General features: G+C 36.6%; 1 protein-coding gene across 1 annotated transcript in view; it reads right to left on the reverse strand.

The window, feature by feature from the left end:
• The window catches only part of LOC6033584, a 113596-nt gene extending 97899 nt beyond the window's left edge, over positions 1-15697 (reverse strand). The window contains exon 1 of the mRNA XM_038263337.1: positions 15013-15697. Within this exon, the coding sequence (XP_038119265.1) occupies positions 15013-15554 (542 nt within the window). The 5' untranslated portion in view covers positions 15555-15697. The remainder of the gene's footprint in view (positions 1-15012) is intronic.
• Positions 15698-16670: the final 973 nt, after the last annotated feature.

Here is a 16670-nt window from a genome sequence, read left to right on the forward strand (position 1 = left end):
TCGTGTGAATGTTGGAATTAAAATGCACTCTAGGAAACCGGATTGGAATAGTTGCACCCACTCTCTGGGCCTGAAGTAGTTCCAGAACGGGCTGGCCTGAGCCTGGTAGAAATCGGCGAAAGTCGATTTAGGGAGAGACCACCGGGGCAATAAAGCAATATATTTATAAAAAAGCGAGAGTGAATGTCAACTGCTGCAAATGCGGGCAAAACCAGATGATTTCTTGATTCTACAATTTCGAAATTCGATTTGAATTTTGCAAGCGTAGAGCTGGACTGGACTCGTCACGATGAACGGGTTTTTAGTGCTGATAACATTGGAGAACTAGTGAGAGGATTGGATGTAAGTGCGAATAATCAAATTCTAAATTCATCACATTTTTAGCTTCACTTGTTGAAAGCTTTGAAGTTTTAGTAATGGTTTTTTTTTTTCATTTTCAAGAGACTGATGTTATGACTAAAAGCCCTGAAGAATGTTGAAGCAAAAAAATTCTGAATACAATTCTTTAAAAAAGCAATGTTCAACAAATATCTCATCCACAAAGTCTTTTTATGTTAATTATATTTGTTTTGAATTGAAAAGTGCAACACAAACTTTTTGAAGAATTGAAAGGCAAAATACTTTAAATCATTTTTTAAACATTTACCAAATTATGTTTTCAGGTATTCATTGCAAATATAAGTAAATAAGAATCAGTCAAAGTCAAAAGTCGAATACCAACTATTTCCAATCATATTTTTATTCCCTGTAATAACAATTTGACTTTCAATTTATTTTGAGAGGAATTTTTCAGTAAACCACATTGGTGCTGCAAACCACGACTTGTGCTGAAAAATCTTGTTTTGCAACTTTGGCATACCGTCAATGGGGGTGACTATGGGTCAAAAAACGACACACCTCTCGTAATTTCTTAGTAACAAAAACAATTTAAATAACATCGAAAATCTTTTATCGTAGAATTGTTCTTAGATAGTTTACTAACATTTTCCCAAAATATGGTGTAATTTGATGGACTCTACCTTAAATGGCAATCGTTTGAAAATTGACCAAATCTCACCCCTTTGAGGGGGTGACATTGGGTCAAATGAAACTAAAATGATGCTCAAATACAAAGATATAGTAAAAACAAGTCATCCAACAGTGTTTCTTGTTCGAGGGAATCGTATTGACATGCTAAACAGGGGTGCCCAACCTTTTAGCCCTGCGGGCCAGATCTGACTTTTCTGAAGCAGTGACGGGCCGGAACCAATGTTTGATAAAAAATTGAAAAAGTAAACATTTTTTTCATAAAACTATTCTTATTAGGTTCTTTTCATGTAATCAAATGAATAAACTAGTGTTGCAAATAAGAATCATAACATTTAAAAATGTGTTTATTTCATTTATTTTCATTTAGTTTTTTTTATTATTCATTGTTATTGGTTTTTTAGATTGCTATTGAATACCCTGATATAATTAATTTAAAAATTAGTAAAAAAAAAAGGCAAAAACATTCAAATTTAACTGGTCGTTGCAAGTTTTTTTTTAAGCTTGATTATCAACACAACCATGTATAAAAGAAATCAATGAGGCTTGACAAAAATTATCTAAACGAAATTTGGATCCAAATGATTCAAGTGTAATGAAATAAAAAACAGTTTTTGCGTTGTTGTGCACCTTTATTGAAATAAATTTTATAAAAAAATTTAAAAGATTTTAAACACACCAATTTTAAAACGTGTAGAAAAATTCAATTTTATTTCACATTTTCACGAAATGGATAATTTTATTTTCTTGCGGCAGTTTTTCAGTTTGATGATTGATTCTGATATCATCAGTATAGAAATGATAAGAATTAAATTCAAACATGCAGAATGTTAGATTTTGAAAAAAAAATACAAAGCCAAATCCAAATAATACGTTGAACTAGTAACATTTTATTGCAAAAAAAAAAAACTAACAAAAAACCTAAATTTTGCTCGTTTAATTTTTGCTTGCATGTGTGAATATTTAATCTCAAGCTTTTTTTTTTTTTTAAATTAGTCACTCAGTTTATTTATTGAATATTTCATGAACAGTCGTGAGGCCGGTCATAGAACATTTTTAAAAAGCCGTCGCGGGCCGGATGAGATGGCTTCACGGGCCGGATCCGGCCCGCGGGCTGGACGTTGGGCAGGCCTGTGCTAAAATATTGGAAGTAGGGATTTTCAAACATTCGGGTACTTTTTGATCAATTCCAACAAAAAATTTAAAAAGTTGATTTTTCGAGAGGTCATTTTTGGCCAAAAACGTACCTCAACTTTAGACAGCTGCTAAAATGACAGGATTTGTTCTAGGAACGAGATTTTTTCAGAAAAGTCATCTTAAGATGTCCCTTGCACAACCCTTTTAACAGAATTCAGTTTCATTGAGAAGTACCTGAGAAATGGTAAAATCCGTAAAAAAATACTTTGACCCAATCTCACCCCCCAGACCCAATGTCACCCCCACTGACAGTACACTACCATTTTGATCATAAAAAGTCAGGCGAATATTGAGACTCTAAAATTTCATGATTTCGTTCGTAGTCCCCATGGAAATTTGAAACTTATTTTTTTAAATATTTTTTAAAGGTTTTGTTACAGATTTTATTTTTGCATCATCATTTTTTAATTAACCTTTTCAAGAAGGAGATGAATATTTTAAGAACATATTTATAAGACTTTATGTCTTTGAAAACGTTGAAGATAATTCAAGTTATATCGATCATCTTGGCCAGACGAGACTGTAAAATCTTGTTTTGATTTGGAATTCAAATAAAACGTTTAATAAATAAAATAAAAGCGAATCAGAGAAAACTTTTAAGCATTATTTTCCGTATATTTTGAATTAAAAAAATTATCATGCAGTTAAATACCCAATCATATTTTTTAAAATAATTATTCACTTTTTTATTATCATTGATTATGATCAGACTTCTTTAGCATTCAATTTTCATATTTGCCTCAAAATCTTTGCTTTAGTTCTATCCGGTGGATAATGTCATGTTACGAACAATCTAAAAAAAATAAAGATTTTCTTTGTGTGTCACGTTCAAAATTGAGAATAAAATTTATATTGGATTGAAGAATAATATATAATAATGTATAAAAAGTTCTTTCTGTAGAGTATCGTGCAAGCAGTGGTGATGGGAAGATGGATTTTTGTGGTGTTCTTTTTGTGCTGTGTTCGTGTTGATGTTCGAGTCATGCATGCAGTGGGGGGTCATTGTGGTAATTAATATTATTGCGCGTCAGTATCGTGTGGGCAGCATGGCCAGGAAGATGATTTTATTGTTGTGTTCGTTTTGTAATGTATTTGTATTAAAACCTAGCATGGCTTTTTGTGGTGATGGTATTGTTTTGGTGGTGGTGGTGATGGTGTTAAAAAAAACAAACGTTCAATTTACTAACATTGAGTCCAAAACCTCCCTACAAACATCTATACCACTAGGTGACGTAGAGATCTCTGCGCATTCTAGATAGATGTTTACTAACATACCTTCCAATCCCCGAGGTTAGCAAGGTACCGGCCAGGAGCCCCTTATCTTACTGGATAGTATTACACGCTCATCTAAAGAGGAAAACATGGTATCTCCCGTGTTGGAATATTGTAACCGGATGAGAGTCTAGTCCTATCATACGTTTAATTACAGTTAAACAGCAAGATAAGCGTTGTGCAGCCATCCGGAATTGTGCGACCTTTATTGCTAATGCTAATGCTAATGCTAAAAGTTCTTTCTGTAATTCAAACATAATATTTCCTAGGTTATTTTAACATTTTTAACGTTCCGTGGAATTTTCATGAAAATAGTGTTTTGGGATTATGATCCCCGTGAAAATTGCAATTTTTGAGCGTGAATATTTTTGGGGTGAATGTTCCTCGACTCTGACCGAGGGAGGAGGGGACGAAAAATCCAACATTTGAATAAAAAAACTGATTTAAAATGCATTTAATACCAGTCCAGTTGTTTTGCATTCATAGGTTTCCAAAAATGTCTTAGCAATGACACAAAAAAATTCTCACAAAAGGTTTTTTGAATTCGATATATTTTAAAAAAAATCTAAATATATTTAAACGATTTCAAATATGCTTAATATGATTTTCAACGCAAGAAAATGAATTCAAAATTGTTATTAGTTGATGAGACTTCTATTTTCTTAAGAAATTTTTAAATTTGCAACGGCCTTATGGTACATTACAGAAAATATGCAAAGGGTAAATTAATTTATGAAAATACTTTAGTTCCCAGACTTTTATGCCTAAACAATAAATAAATAAGCGTTATTCAATGTATTTTATAAAATTTACAAACCATTGTACAAGTATTTTCAACGACAATCTTAATTTTCAGCATTTTTTTTGATTCCAGATTATTTAAGGAATTTTTAAGGGGAGGGGGGACAAAAAACTTAAAATACAATTCGTCATGGCCTTGATTAATGGAAATTTAATATTATTGAAAAAAAGAATTGAAATTCATAAGATAAAGGTAAGTGTAGCTTTTATAAAATCCAAAATGTATTACCTTTTTAATGTAAAACTTCAAACGACCTTCATGCATATGGGACGCTTATGCGACCACGGGCCGTAAAGCCGTTTATAATAACTTTTTTTAATTTCATGGGTTAGATTGTTGAAGAAAGAAAAAGAGTCTTTCAATTTGCTGTTGATTCTTGATTTACTCATCGGATTCGAGCATGTAATTTGACTACAATTCAATCGCGAAATCCTAACAACTCATGAAAAACCTTCACAAGTTTCACTTTTCTTTCGGCGAGACAGATAACCGGGTCCGCAAACCCCACTAAAAACACCCCCCAAACGAAACCGAAACCTCTTAAATTCTCACCTAACGGAGATACTTCACACACTATCAACAACGCCAACAAGAGAAAAAAACGGCACTACCGCGTACGCGTCGCGACTCAACAACCGATACTGAACCATCCGAGCCACTCCAAGTTCACGGTGACCAACCACCGCTGGTCTAGCCAACCCACACACCGACCAACCGGCCGTCCGTCCAAGGTTTTCGGAAGAATTTTCCGACGCACACAAAGAAACTCGTCGTCTTTTCTTCATCTTGCTTTCGTTGTCGTCGTTGCGCGTTTTCTCTTCTCTCCGTACAGCTGGTTACCTTTCTTCGCATCTCACCGAGAGTCTCGGCTTTTCTAGTTCAAGTCATCAATTTCACATGAACTTACTGCCGAGCTGAGCCCTGGTATCAGTGAAGAGTCCCGCGTTGTGCAACGACGACTGCATGGATATAACCGTTGAACGATGTGGTTACGTCCGTAGTGCCAACTTGAAGTTGTTGGTACATTCGATGGATCGGGTCTTTGGCAATAGTACCGATGAGGAGTACAGGCTACCATAGACTGAAACCATGAACCACGTGAATACTTCTTCCTGTCATACAACTTAAAGGGTTTCAAGCTCAGTTAAAGATTATCATAATTAATTTCCCAATAAAATGTCGTACTTTTTTCAAGCATCACTAAACTATAACTTATAAGTTAAAACAACACTTTATAAGTCTATGCAAAGTCTTAAACATTAGTCTATGACTAACGCTCTCGTCTCCATCATCTTCCCCATCAACTAATGCTGGGGCATTGAGAGGCCCAATCTTCGCCATTTTCCCGCCTTGTTTTTACACTATATCGTACAAATCGTGCCCATTCAATTGCTCACTTTCTCCGCAAACGCAAAACGGCCGATGAACAACAAACCTTGGCCTGGCTCGCACATTTATCTTGCTACACACATCGTAGCGAACGAGTCGCGCTGCGTACGGCCTTCACTGCTCAGCCTCCTTCCCCCTACAGCTTCTGAACCTGGATCATCTTGGAAAAACTAGTTGAGTTGCCAGCCGGGCGGAAGCGGCCCCAATGGAACAAGTTCTGCAGAGGCCACTTTCGCAGTCACTTGGGGCTATGCTACCGGGCAGAAGGCACAGTAATAATTTGGAGAAAATATTAAATTAAGGTTTAAAAAATGAAGAAAAAAAAACATTTTTACCTGCATAGCAAGTTTTGATAGTGAATCACATTAAAAATCATGTAAAATTACACCAAAACTTTAAACTGCCAAGAAAGCACCAGGAAACTCGATGGAAATGAATCAGCCTCAGCGCAATCCAGTAGTAACGTTGGTTCTTCACCGCATAACAAACACTTTCGCCACATTAGACGGTGGTTATCTATGTCAGTGGTTGGCCTTCACCGGCCAAGCCTGTACGAAATACCTTCGGGCGGTGATGAGCCCTCTTAATGGGCGAGGAAGTGGATTAATTTGGGGGAAAATTGCCTCTAATCGATGTTCGCTTTTGGCCGATGAGGGCTTAGGCGTTTAACGAACAATGTAGCAAATTTGTTTGCAGGCCCTATATTCATGTGTTGAATGAATTGACACTAAAAGCTGATGAATTGAGAACGGAGTAATTTGAGAAGAAAAGAAGCCAAATTTCATTGATAATACTTTTTGTTTGTCAATGTTCCATATCTCGATATCCCAATAAAAACAAAATAAAAATGTTTAGTCGATTTCAAGCCCAGCCGATTCCTCTTCGATTTGCATGCCCTATGGAATAATGTTGGTCGCTTATCACGAATCCGCGGTCTGTTTTCCGATATCTCGTGACGGAGGGGTGGTACGACCCATTTCATTTTTGAACTTGCGAAAAAGACGTGTTTGCAATAATTTGCAGCCTGAAACGTTTTTATTTTTGAAACGCCTGTAACTTCCCAAGTATTGAACATAGAACAGTGGTAAATATGGAGACTTTTATGTAAAATTGTCTGGAGAATCGATTCCCGTATTCAGTTTTTGCATGTTTTGACGTTAAGACCACTTTGCAAAAATAAAGTTTCAGTAAATGAATTTTGTATTTTTTTAGGTGAGTTGCTCCATCCTGCATTATTCGTGAGTCTTTTTGTAACATCTTAGGCAATTGTCACAAAAATTTTGCATGAAAAAGATTGAGGGCTCACCTTTAAATTTGACTTTTAAACTAAAAAAAAACAAAAATCTCATAAAAAAACGTATTTTTTTCTTTCACTGTATTTTTTCGGAAAGCCCGTCAAATTTCCAACAAGTTTGTCTTTGACCACTTTTTTATACGATGCAACGGCTTCGAGATACAGCAATATTAAAATTACGAAAAACAAAAATATTTAAAACATTAACGCCCTTCTCAAATGTCATTATCGAGTGAAACTGGCTCCATATACACAAAAATGGCTTACGTAAGCGTAGGATAACATGTCTACAAAGTTTCATTGAATTCGGAGAGGGTCGAGAAAAAAGTACCTTAAAAATTCCTGTTTTGGGCTGGAATTGCTCGTTTACGATTTTTTTTTGTTTTGTTTACGAATTCGAAAACAGAGTTATTTGACCCAGATTATCACGAAGACATTTTTTTTTCGTGATTTTAATTCTTTGCAAGACATATCTCAGCAAACAAAAGTCGAATCAACAATATCTTAGAAAAAAAATCGTAAATAATTTTCTCACCTTTTCAAATATTTGGTTTTATAGATGGACTAGAATAGATACAACCATAAATACTTTTTTTGAAATATTTTTTTTTGAAATTTGAACCTAACCATGGATTTTACCTGAAAACAGTGCAGTTGATTCAAAATTCACAAATGTAGGGTATTTGTCCCTATTTTGGGCCTAGTACGTATTTTGGGTCTACCAAACTTAATTCAACGAAATTGAGGCTTTCACCAAATCTGGCAGGGATTTGCCACTTGAGAATGATACATGCAGTCATTGTCTTCATTTTGGTGGGCAAGGATCATTCACTTTTTCCTCCTAAATTAGAGATTAAGGACAAAATATATCACTCTTCACATTTTTCTTGGCAAATCGCTAGGTGTCCATTAGGTCTAAAATGTTCACCACTTTTGCTTACCGTTTGCTGACACTCAGCGTCACGGTTTTCATCGCTCAGCACATGAATGAGAGCCGTCCCCCGAATCTCCAACCACCGGCAATGTGTTTTTATTGGTGGGTTGCACAATCCCATTGCAAAAACAATCACTAAACTGCCACCAAATCAAAAAAATAACTGATTGAAGTTGCTTCGTCCATATTGGAGAGAAAAGGATATATTTTCGGTACATTTGACAATTCTACAAACTGTGCCAGTGTGTGTGCGCTTCTTGAATTTTACAGTCTTTTTTGCATATTACGAGCTCGTTGTTTGGCTACGCAACAATTGTTTAATTATGTTTAGAACTTGCAAAGAATGATATAAATCATGTCCATGCTAATTATGCACGTAATGCAAGTGAAATCAAACATTCTAATGTTTATTTGTGGCTTAAAACATCAAAATGGTTTAGCATATTTGTCGACCGAATTTGTGCGGCTGTACTGTACGAGCTGGGACTGAACCGTTCGTCAAAAAAGTTCGCCGCGTCCTTCGAGATTTCAATCAATCAGAAGGTAGGCCGAAAATATGCACAAAGAAGGTCGTATGCTAGGAGCAATATCCCCAAAATAGGGGCAATAAGTGTTTTAGTTTTTCGTGCTTTTACAGTGATATAAGGTATTTTTATCAAAATGTTGATAATGTACGAGCTTAAGCATTAAAAATCCAACTCATTCATGTATAACAAACTAGGCTGCCAATAGCAGTCTTTGAGAATACATCAAATTAAAAGTGCGCTCTGCTTAGTAGGCACAAAATAGGGACAAATACCCTATCATTGATTTCAAATTCAATTTAACTTCAGAAATCATTTTAGGATTATTTTTCGGCGAACTTTATTCTACTGGACAAAAAACTAAACGTCCGTCAAATGTCCCTATAAGTCAAATGTTGGCACTAAATCAAATAAAAAATAAAAATGATCAAAGGGGGCAAACCACGGGGTAAAGTTTGTCGATTTGAGAAAACGTCGAGAATTGTTCATCTTCAAGTTTTGAAAATATCTCGGGAATCCTAGAAATTGTATGAAAAAGGATTACTGTTCTTAGATATTAAAAATATCTTCAATGTATTAAATATCATAAGCAACATGTTCAAAAGAGTCACAATTTCAGTCAAAGCTGTGAAGTCTATGAGAGATAAAATTACCCTATTCGTAGGCTAAACTTACATAATTTGACGGCCAGTTTGAATAGTTCATCCGCCAAGTACACATTTGGTAGTGCTTTTCTAGGTCATGAATCTTGATATACCTCTATCAGAAATTCAATTCAAAACGGTTTATAGCTACCCGCTTTTATTTTCGCCGAAAGCCACTCATCAAAACGAAATCAAAAAGCCCACCCCCGCCCTCTCAAAACAAAAACAACAAACAATACAGCCGGGGACCATGAAACGGCCAAAAATTTAAAGCATCACGAAATATTGATAAAAGTGGCGTGGTGTGGTCTCTCGCGCAATTGTCACGAGCGTACTTGCGCACGTACTCGTCAGGAGTATATTCCACCCCAACTTGGAACATTTGCGCGTGCCCTCCAAACTAATCGAACCGGGTGGGCTCACGCGACTCGGTAGTTGTTCCTCGAACACTTGTGTGCACGATGATTCGAGGGGGTGATTCTGACATTGAAAATTCGTGCCTATTCTTGGCACGCACTTTGTCACTGATTTATTCGGTAATTTATACTTAATGTTTGTAAATGTTAACATTAGTGGACGATTTACAGCTTCAGCTGCGATCTCTGCCTCAATCTAGAAGTAGATTGTGACATACGCAAAAGGTCAGCAATATCAAATTCTATGGTGAGCAATTTAAGATATACTAAATTGCTTCATTAGTGCAATCAAGAGACCAGTAATCAACCATTCTAGTGTTCTTCAGAGAGGCGCCGTGTATCTTCCCCTAAGCGGACGTTCTACTTGACGTCGTTGATCAACAAACCGCAGACCGCAACCAAAGAATGACCATTGTGTACGTCCGCGTATCGGAGAGGTGATCTTCGAATTTCGAAACCACCAAAGAATCACCTCCGCCAAAAGTTACCAGCCGATCTTGACGTGAAGATTCTGGCCACATGCGAATGCCTTCGAATTAAATGGTTCCTTTTTATTTTCGAGATGGCTTTCAAAGCCTGCCGGCTGATAGAATTTGAGGGCCTAACCATTCGTTGTTCCATTCTAAGAAACCGATTATTACGTAAATAATAGTGTTATTGCAACACAACACTGGTCAGTGAGTTCGTCACGGAGGTGGAAGTTTAGGTTACCTGGTTTTGTTGGCAACATTCCTGTAAGAACATCCAGTAGTAATTATAGAAAAATCATAAAACTATAAGCCATGGATCACTGAAACTGAAGCAACAAATTTTCTCGGATTTGTATAAACTAGTCTTTATTTTATTTTTTTTTAACTTGGTGCATATCTGATGTTAATTTATTGTTTACTTCCTAGTTGTCAATCTTCGCTATCTCGATACAACCCCATATATCGATAGTTTCTTCAATCCCTTCGAACTGCACACTTTAATGCTCTTCTGTCCTTGATATTCTTTCTAGCTCGATGAATCCTTTTCTCGCTGGTCCCTTGAAGCTCCTTAAAAAATCGACTGTCAATATTTTCTCTTTGTTATAGCTTCCATCGACATTTTTCTTTGTGAAACGTAACATTGAATTAAGTTTGACATTTATTTGTTTTCATTTGCTGAACGTACACAGTAAAAACATGTGTAAGTTAGGAAGGTTTGAAATTACTTCTTTTATAACGAAATTTTACCTCATTTTAAACTGTGGTGGTAAATTTACATAATTTTAGAGAGAAAATTACACATGTTTTCTGGCATAAAAGATGCATCTATTCCCAGATGTCATATTTCCATGTATTTTTTTACTGTGTAGCCATGATTCTCTATCAACGCCAAGTATCAGGAAAAAAGTAAACGAGTCATCATTTGCATCGTTCTGTAAACTGATGCTTCTGTTCCTCGATGGTACCTTCAATATTGACAACCAGAGGCAAAAAATGCTAAAAATATAAAAATTGAAATAACAAGCCTAGGTTTCAACATTTGGATGAAAAAAGTGTTTTAAAATGCATTTTACACGCGTCCAGTTGCTTTACAATCATTAGTTTTCTAAATATAAACGGAATATATTTGTTTCGCGAAAAAAAAAGTTTTCGTGGGGCTGTACATTGATATTTCGTCAAAATTTAAAATGTTTTCAAGGGAGTTCAAACATGCGAAATATGATTATAAATGCAGGAAATACATTTTATCTGGTTTTCAGTTGATTAAACCTTAATTTTCATTAAAATGTTGAAGATTTTCGAAAAAGAAAATTGTGCCCCGATTATTCAGGCAGACTTTGAAGGGGTGACATAAACTTTGAAAAATTTCTTATTGATCAAATATTTGCTCAAAATCATTACATTTTTACTTTATTTTCTTTGAATACAGAAACTCCACACAAAAACAGCATTATGAAGACAAAATCAATAAAATAATGTTTATAAACTTACTGGATTTTTTGTTTTATTTCAGAATAGCCAATATTGAGCACATTTGAGTTCAGTTTCAACTATTCAGAGTCTGAACTATATTTCAACATTATAGGTATTAACTCAAAATCACTTCCCGAGCATGGGTAAATAACAAGGGAAATGCGTAATAATACCTTTCTCTGGTATCAATACCAAATTTTGGTATTCCTGGACCCTTTAAAATTTGTCTTAAGGATTATGCAAGAGCAAAATGTGCTATCATACCAATTTAAGGTATTGTTTTGATATTGCAAAATTGCAGAATTTGTCAATGGTCGAACACCACATATTGGTATTCTTTTGGTATTACAGTATTTTATCAAATTCCTCTGAAACTATGAGAAAATTATGACCAATTTTGACAAAATAATTAATTTTGCGCTAAATTGATGTCTCAAAGCGAATGCTTTCATTGAAAACCGGAAATTTCAAACTTGAGTTTAAACATTTTTGATATACCCCCTAAAGAAATGACTTGAAATTGTGGAAATTTTTTTAAGTCATGGTGCCACATGTTGGTATTATTTTGGTATTGAAAGGTTTCATCAAATTCCTCTGAAACTATGAGAATTTTTTTTATAAATTTTGAATATATAATTAATTTTGCGCTAAAATGACTTGAAACCCAAAAATGTTAAAGCTGATTTTAATTTTTTTTTATATACCCAATAAGATTTTTTTTTAAAGACGTCGAAATTTCTCTAAGTTGGGATAACCAAATACTTTGAAAAACGAGTTAATCGACATATTATTGAATTTTGGTGAATTTCAATCCAGTTTCATTTTAATAACACTTATTTTTCAATCTTGTTATTTTTTAGAATCTTTAAGAACTTCAAGCACAGGCCGTTCATCAATGACAAATGCATTCGATGTGGTGAAGAATATCACTAAGAACAACATGGAATCATCAGGTGAGTAGATTTGGCTGTTGCATATGGATCATTTCCGTTTTTTCACTAACTGCAACTGTTGCACTAAAAATAGTATGAAAATACCAAATTTTGGTATTTCTTGTGCAAATACCAGCGACCAAAATGTGCTCTTGGTTGCCCAGTAATAGATGGTAAAATACCATGAAATCATACCAAAGTCTTGTATGTGGAAGAGCACAACAATACCTAAGTTAGGTATTGTTGTGCTCTTCCACATACAAGACTTTGGTATGATTTCATGGTATTTTACCATCTATTACTGGGCAACCAAGAGCACATTTTGGTCGCTGGTATTTGCACAAGAAATACCAAAATTTGGTATTGCTCGGGTTCGTATTTTTTAGAACCCTTCGAAAGTTGCATGTTTTGGCGTTTCATACAAGTACAAAGTTCATGTATGAGACTGCCGGTAGGTTTTAAAATAAATTACATTCTAATGTCACTAACCAAGCGTGACTTGCGAGATTTCACGGCCACTGTCAAGTTCGTTGGCTCAAAACAAAGCTGTTTAATATTTACCATCAAGATTGAAAAACAAACCTCTGCCCTCTAATCCAAATAAAGATTCACAGTGCGAGGCCTTGATTCACACACCCCCGACGAACCAATCGGAATCAAAAGTCAATAAAAACATAAAAAAGAGCGCAACCAAATTTGTAATTCACAGCTCAACCTGTCGTCTCCTTTTGGGTATTCGAATCACGGGGTGCGTTTGATGGTGCGAACAAGAGTGTGATCCAAATTAAGATTTTTGGAACGTCTTTTTATGGCTTTTATTTTTTTTAACAATCTAAAGAGTTATTGCATTCTGGATCTCCTAATGAATCTAGATCTGAGGATTTTTACACCTGATATGCTCAATGCCGAACATGGTTGTTAACCTTGCTGTGAACAATAAGTTGTTGGTATGATAATCTTCGAATTCAGATGGAACAGAAGTGGAGAACGTTAAAATTTAACAAAATGCTGGTGAATATTTCTGAGTGGCGCCACGCAGCAGAGACACTTCACTTATTGGTGTGACCAATTCTCTAGCAAATCAGATAATTTATACTTTATTTAACAATTTGCAAAACATAGATTTTTATTGACACAAGTCGTATGCTTTGTTCAACGAAGCAAACCGAGTTGGAAAAATACGATATGTCGACGTTGTCGTGCTAACTTGTTGCACGTCGCTTTTTGACGTTCCGAGAAAAACGCGTTTTAATGACCTTGAATAGACAAAAACAAGTGCACGCAATGTAAACAATAACAACCACGTTTTATTTGGCACTGTCCCGAAGTTTGGTTGAATTTGGTTTCCGGAGTCCCGAGTTATAATTACAAATGTTTACGGCTGTCGGGCATGTACGTGTGTCAAACGCGTTCTGACCTGAAATACCTTTGGCCAGTGGTCGTATTTACAGAAATGTTCATGGTATGTCAAGATAGTACGACAAGATTGAAATTTCTTTCATATGAAGAGTGACAACAATGCACGGAGTTTTTTCGGGTTTTGTTGAATATCTCAGGATTTAAATTGAATTTTGGGGATCTGTGAAGTTCAAATGTACGATATCATAGCGCGACAACGATGAAGTGCTAAAATTTGAACTTTTCTGCACTCTTACTTTTTGTGGTGTGTGCCGTATCAATAAATCTTGAAAATCTCTACAGAAATTGTAATTTAAATTTTGTCAAAAAATCTGGCTGGCAACAAAACTCATTCCAACTTTTTGTGCCAATTTCAACCAAGATTTTCAAGCGATTTCCCAAAGATCCGTGGCGTCTGGAATGGGGACATCGAAATGATCAACTCAATTAATTTTATGTAACGCAAAGTTCATTAACGCAATATCGAAAGCGAAAGGTTTCGTTCTGTTTTCGATGTCGGTTTTGTTGTAAATATATTGGGGCGCCATACGACTCGAAATGCAGATCAATTTGGAGCCAAAATTTAAATGTACAAATCTGCCATAACATACTCTAAATCGAGAAAAAAAATAAAGTTCGAACGTGGGCTTGTTACATGGTTGCCGTTGATTGGAAACATGAAAACTTTCAATCACGCTCGTCCTAGTGGTAATCGGTGTAGCAAATCGAAGGCAAATCGACGATCCATCCCTTTTTTCGATTAGTGATGATGTTTTGGACGGCCTTGCCTGACTTGTTGTTGTTGTAGGCTAATTTGGGATCGAGAGAGAGAGGAACACGGTTGTTTGGTGCAGCCCCAATTTTTGATGCAAAAGGGGGTCGATCCAACTATTCAGAAACGGTTTTCAGCATGGGGCCTGACTGAACGAGTGGCCTTCGCAAGGGACGCATTGTTGGTGGGGTTTAATTTTGGGGGTGGAGTTTTTTCGGAGGAACGCATGCTGTTATTGATTCCTTTGTTGTTTGAAAATCATGTTAAATCCGACATTTCAATTCGGTTGCCCTTTTGGGCAGGTGAAGGTTGGTTGGTTTTGGGGGACGGAAATGACTTTGCATCTAGAAATGAAGTTTGGCAGTATTTCCGATTTTTTTTTTAAATAATCAAATCTGAACAAAAAAAAATGCGAAGTTCTATAGAATCACTCAAGTGTCTTTTGTGTCAAAACTACGTTTTTACTCACACTTTCTTCCTCTGGAACGTCCTGTTCAGCGTAGCAACCTTCCGGGAGCGCACACCAGTTCCAACGGCGCCACCTCCCCGACCTCCGTAATGGCCCGCTCCGGCACCATTCCTGACCACCGTCTGCTTCTCATTCACGACGACCGCCGCCGCAGTAACAGGTGCGGAACTTTTATGCTCGATAACTGCCTGCACCGGAATCGGTCCCGACACCGCTCCGGAACGCTCTGTCACCTTCACCGGCGCCGGCAGAATCTTCTCCAAATCAGCAATCGAAGGACCGTTCGGAAGTTTCGTATCCTTTGCGATGGTGGCGACGCTGTCGTTCAGCGTTTTGATCGAGTAACTGCCGGAGCTGCGCAGTTTGTTCCGGAACAGCTCGCCGAACCTTCGCAGGGGGAATTTCCGCGATGAAGACGGCGTGGCGGCGCTGCCCGTTGAGGAGATGTCCGGCGGTTTGTGTTCCGCCTCCAGCGGAGCGGCCTGGATCTCCAAGTGGGACCCCCCGGTGGTGGTGGAACGTTTGTCAATCCATGAGGACATTTTGAAAAGGGGGTTTTAGAAGAATTGGTGGTTCCACAGAACCGTAACGTAAAGCTGGTGAACCGTAAATGCGGGATTGCTGGATTGGCTTTGATGAGGGTTCATCGGAAGCAGAAACATTGCGGGAGGAGAGGGTGTTTGAAGGTTTGCTGTTGTGACACCTGTAAGAAATAGAACAAAATATCGTGTTAAAAGAGTTAAGTTTCGTAATTGGGTACTAAAGCCCTATGTCAATTTTTATGCACAACGGTAAAAAAACACGATTAAAAAACATGTCTGATCACTTTTTTTCATTTAAATGCAAAAAAAAAATTTTACAGGACAACATTTTTCGATGGATTAACTATGGTCCCCTTGGAACGAGCTGTCAAGTAGGAGCTTTTCTGTCAAGAAGGACCACGAGGTTAATTTTTCAAAATTGATTTAGAAATCCATTTTAAACTCTTTGTGGTCATACAAAGGGTCATTGTACTCAGAAAAATAAGCTTTATCGCTGTAAACAATAATATCAGAAATCTAAGCTTCATTTTAGGACCCAATTTCTGACTCACAAAAACATGAATTGCTAAATACATAACTTGTTGAATTTCCCAAATCGTGCTACTTCTCTACAAAATGTAGTTAGAGCCTCAACTTTTTGGTTCGTATTTTGTTCGTTATTTAAACTTAGAAAAAAAAAATGATCTTGCAATGGCTATCAATACCACACTGGATTACGGTACCACAATTTACCGTAAACTCAAATCAAACCTGAACAAAAACATCAGCTGACAGACAACCCGTACCAGGTTACAAATTTCAGTCAAGGTTGCGGGATCATGTTGCAAGTTGCGAGATTCAAATTGCAGCAAGGTTAACGACTCAAACCCACCCGAAAAAAAAACCCCACTGGAATTTACCCCAAATTAAGCCGGTTCACTGATCCGTTCGCAATCGCTGCTGCTGTGTCAAGTTCAGTAACCCCCCTCTGGTTCAGCTGTTTATTATCTAACTAACAACTTTTAGATCGTACATGAATGGAGGTGAGGCGAAAAAAAAGAGATACAACTGGTTTGAACTTCACCCGCAAGTGCATACAATCTCTGAGAAGGAGAAACACAAAAAAAAACCCCAACG

The sequence above is a fragment of the Culex quinquefasciatus genome, chromosome 3 (genome assembly GCF_015732765.1).
Source record: "Culex quinquefasciatus strain JHB chromosome 3, VPISU_Cqui_1.0_pri_paternal, whole genome shotgun sequence".
NCBI lineage: Eukaryota > Metazoa > Arthropoda > Insecta > Diptera > Culicidae > Culex > Culex quinquefasciatus.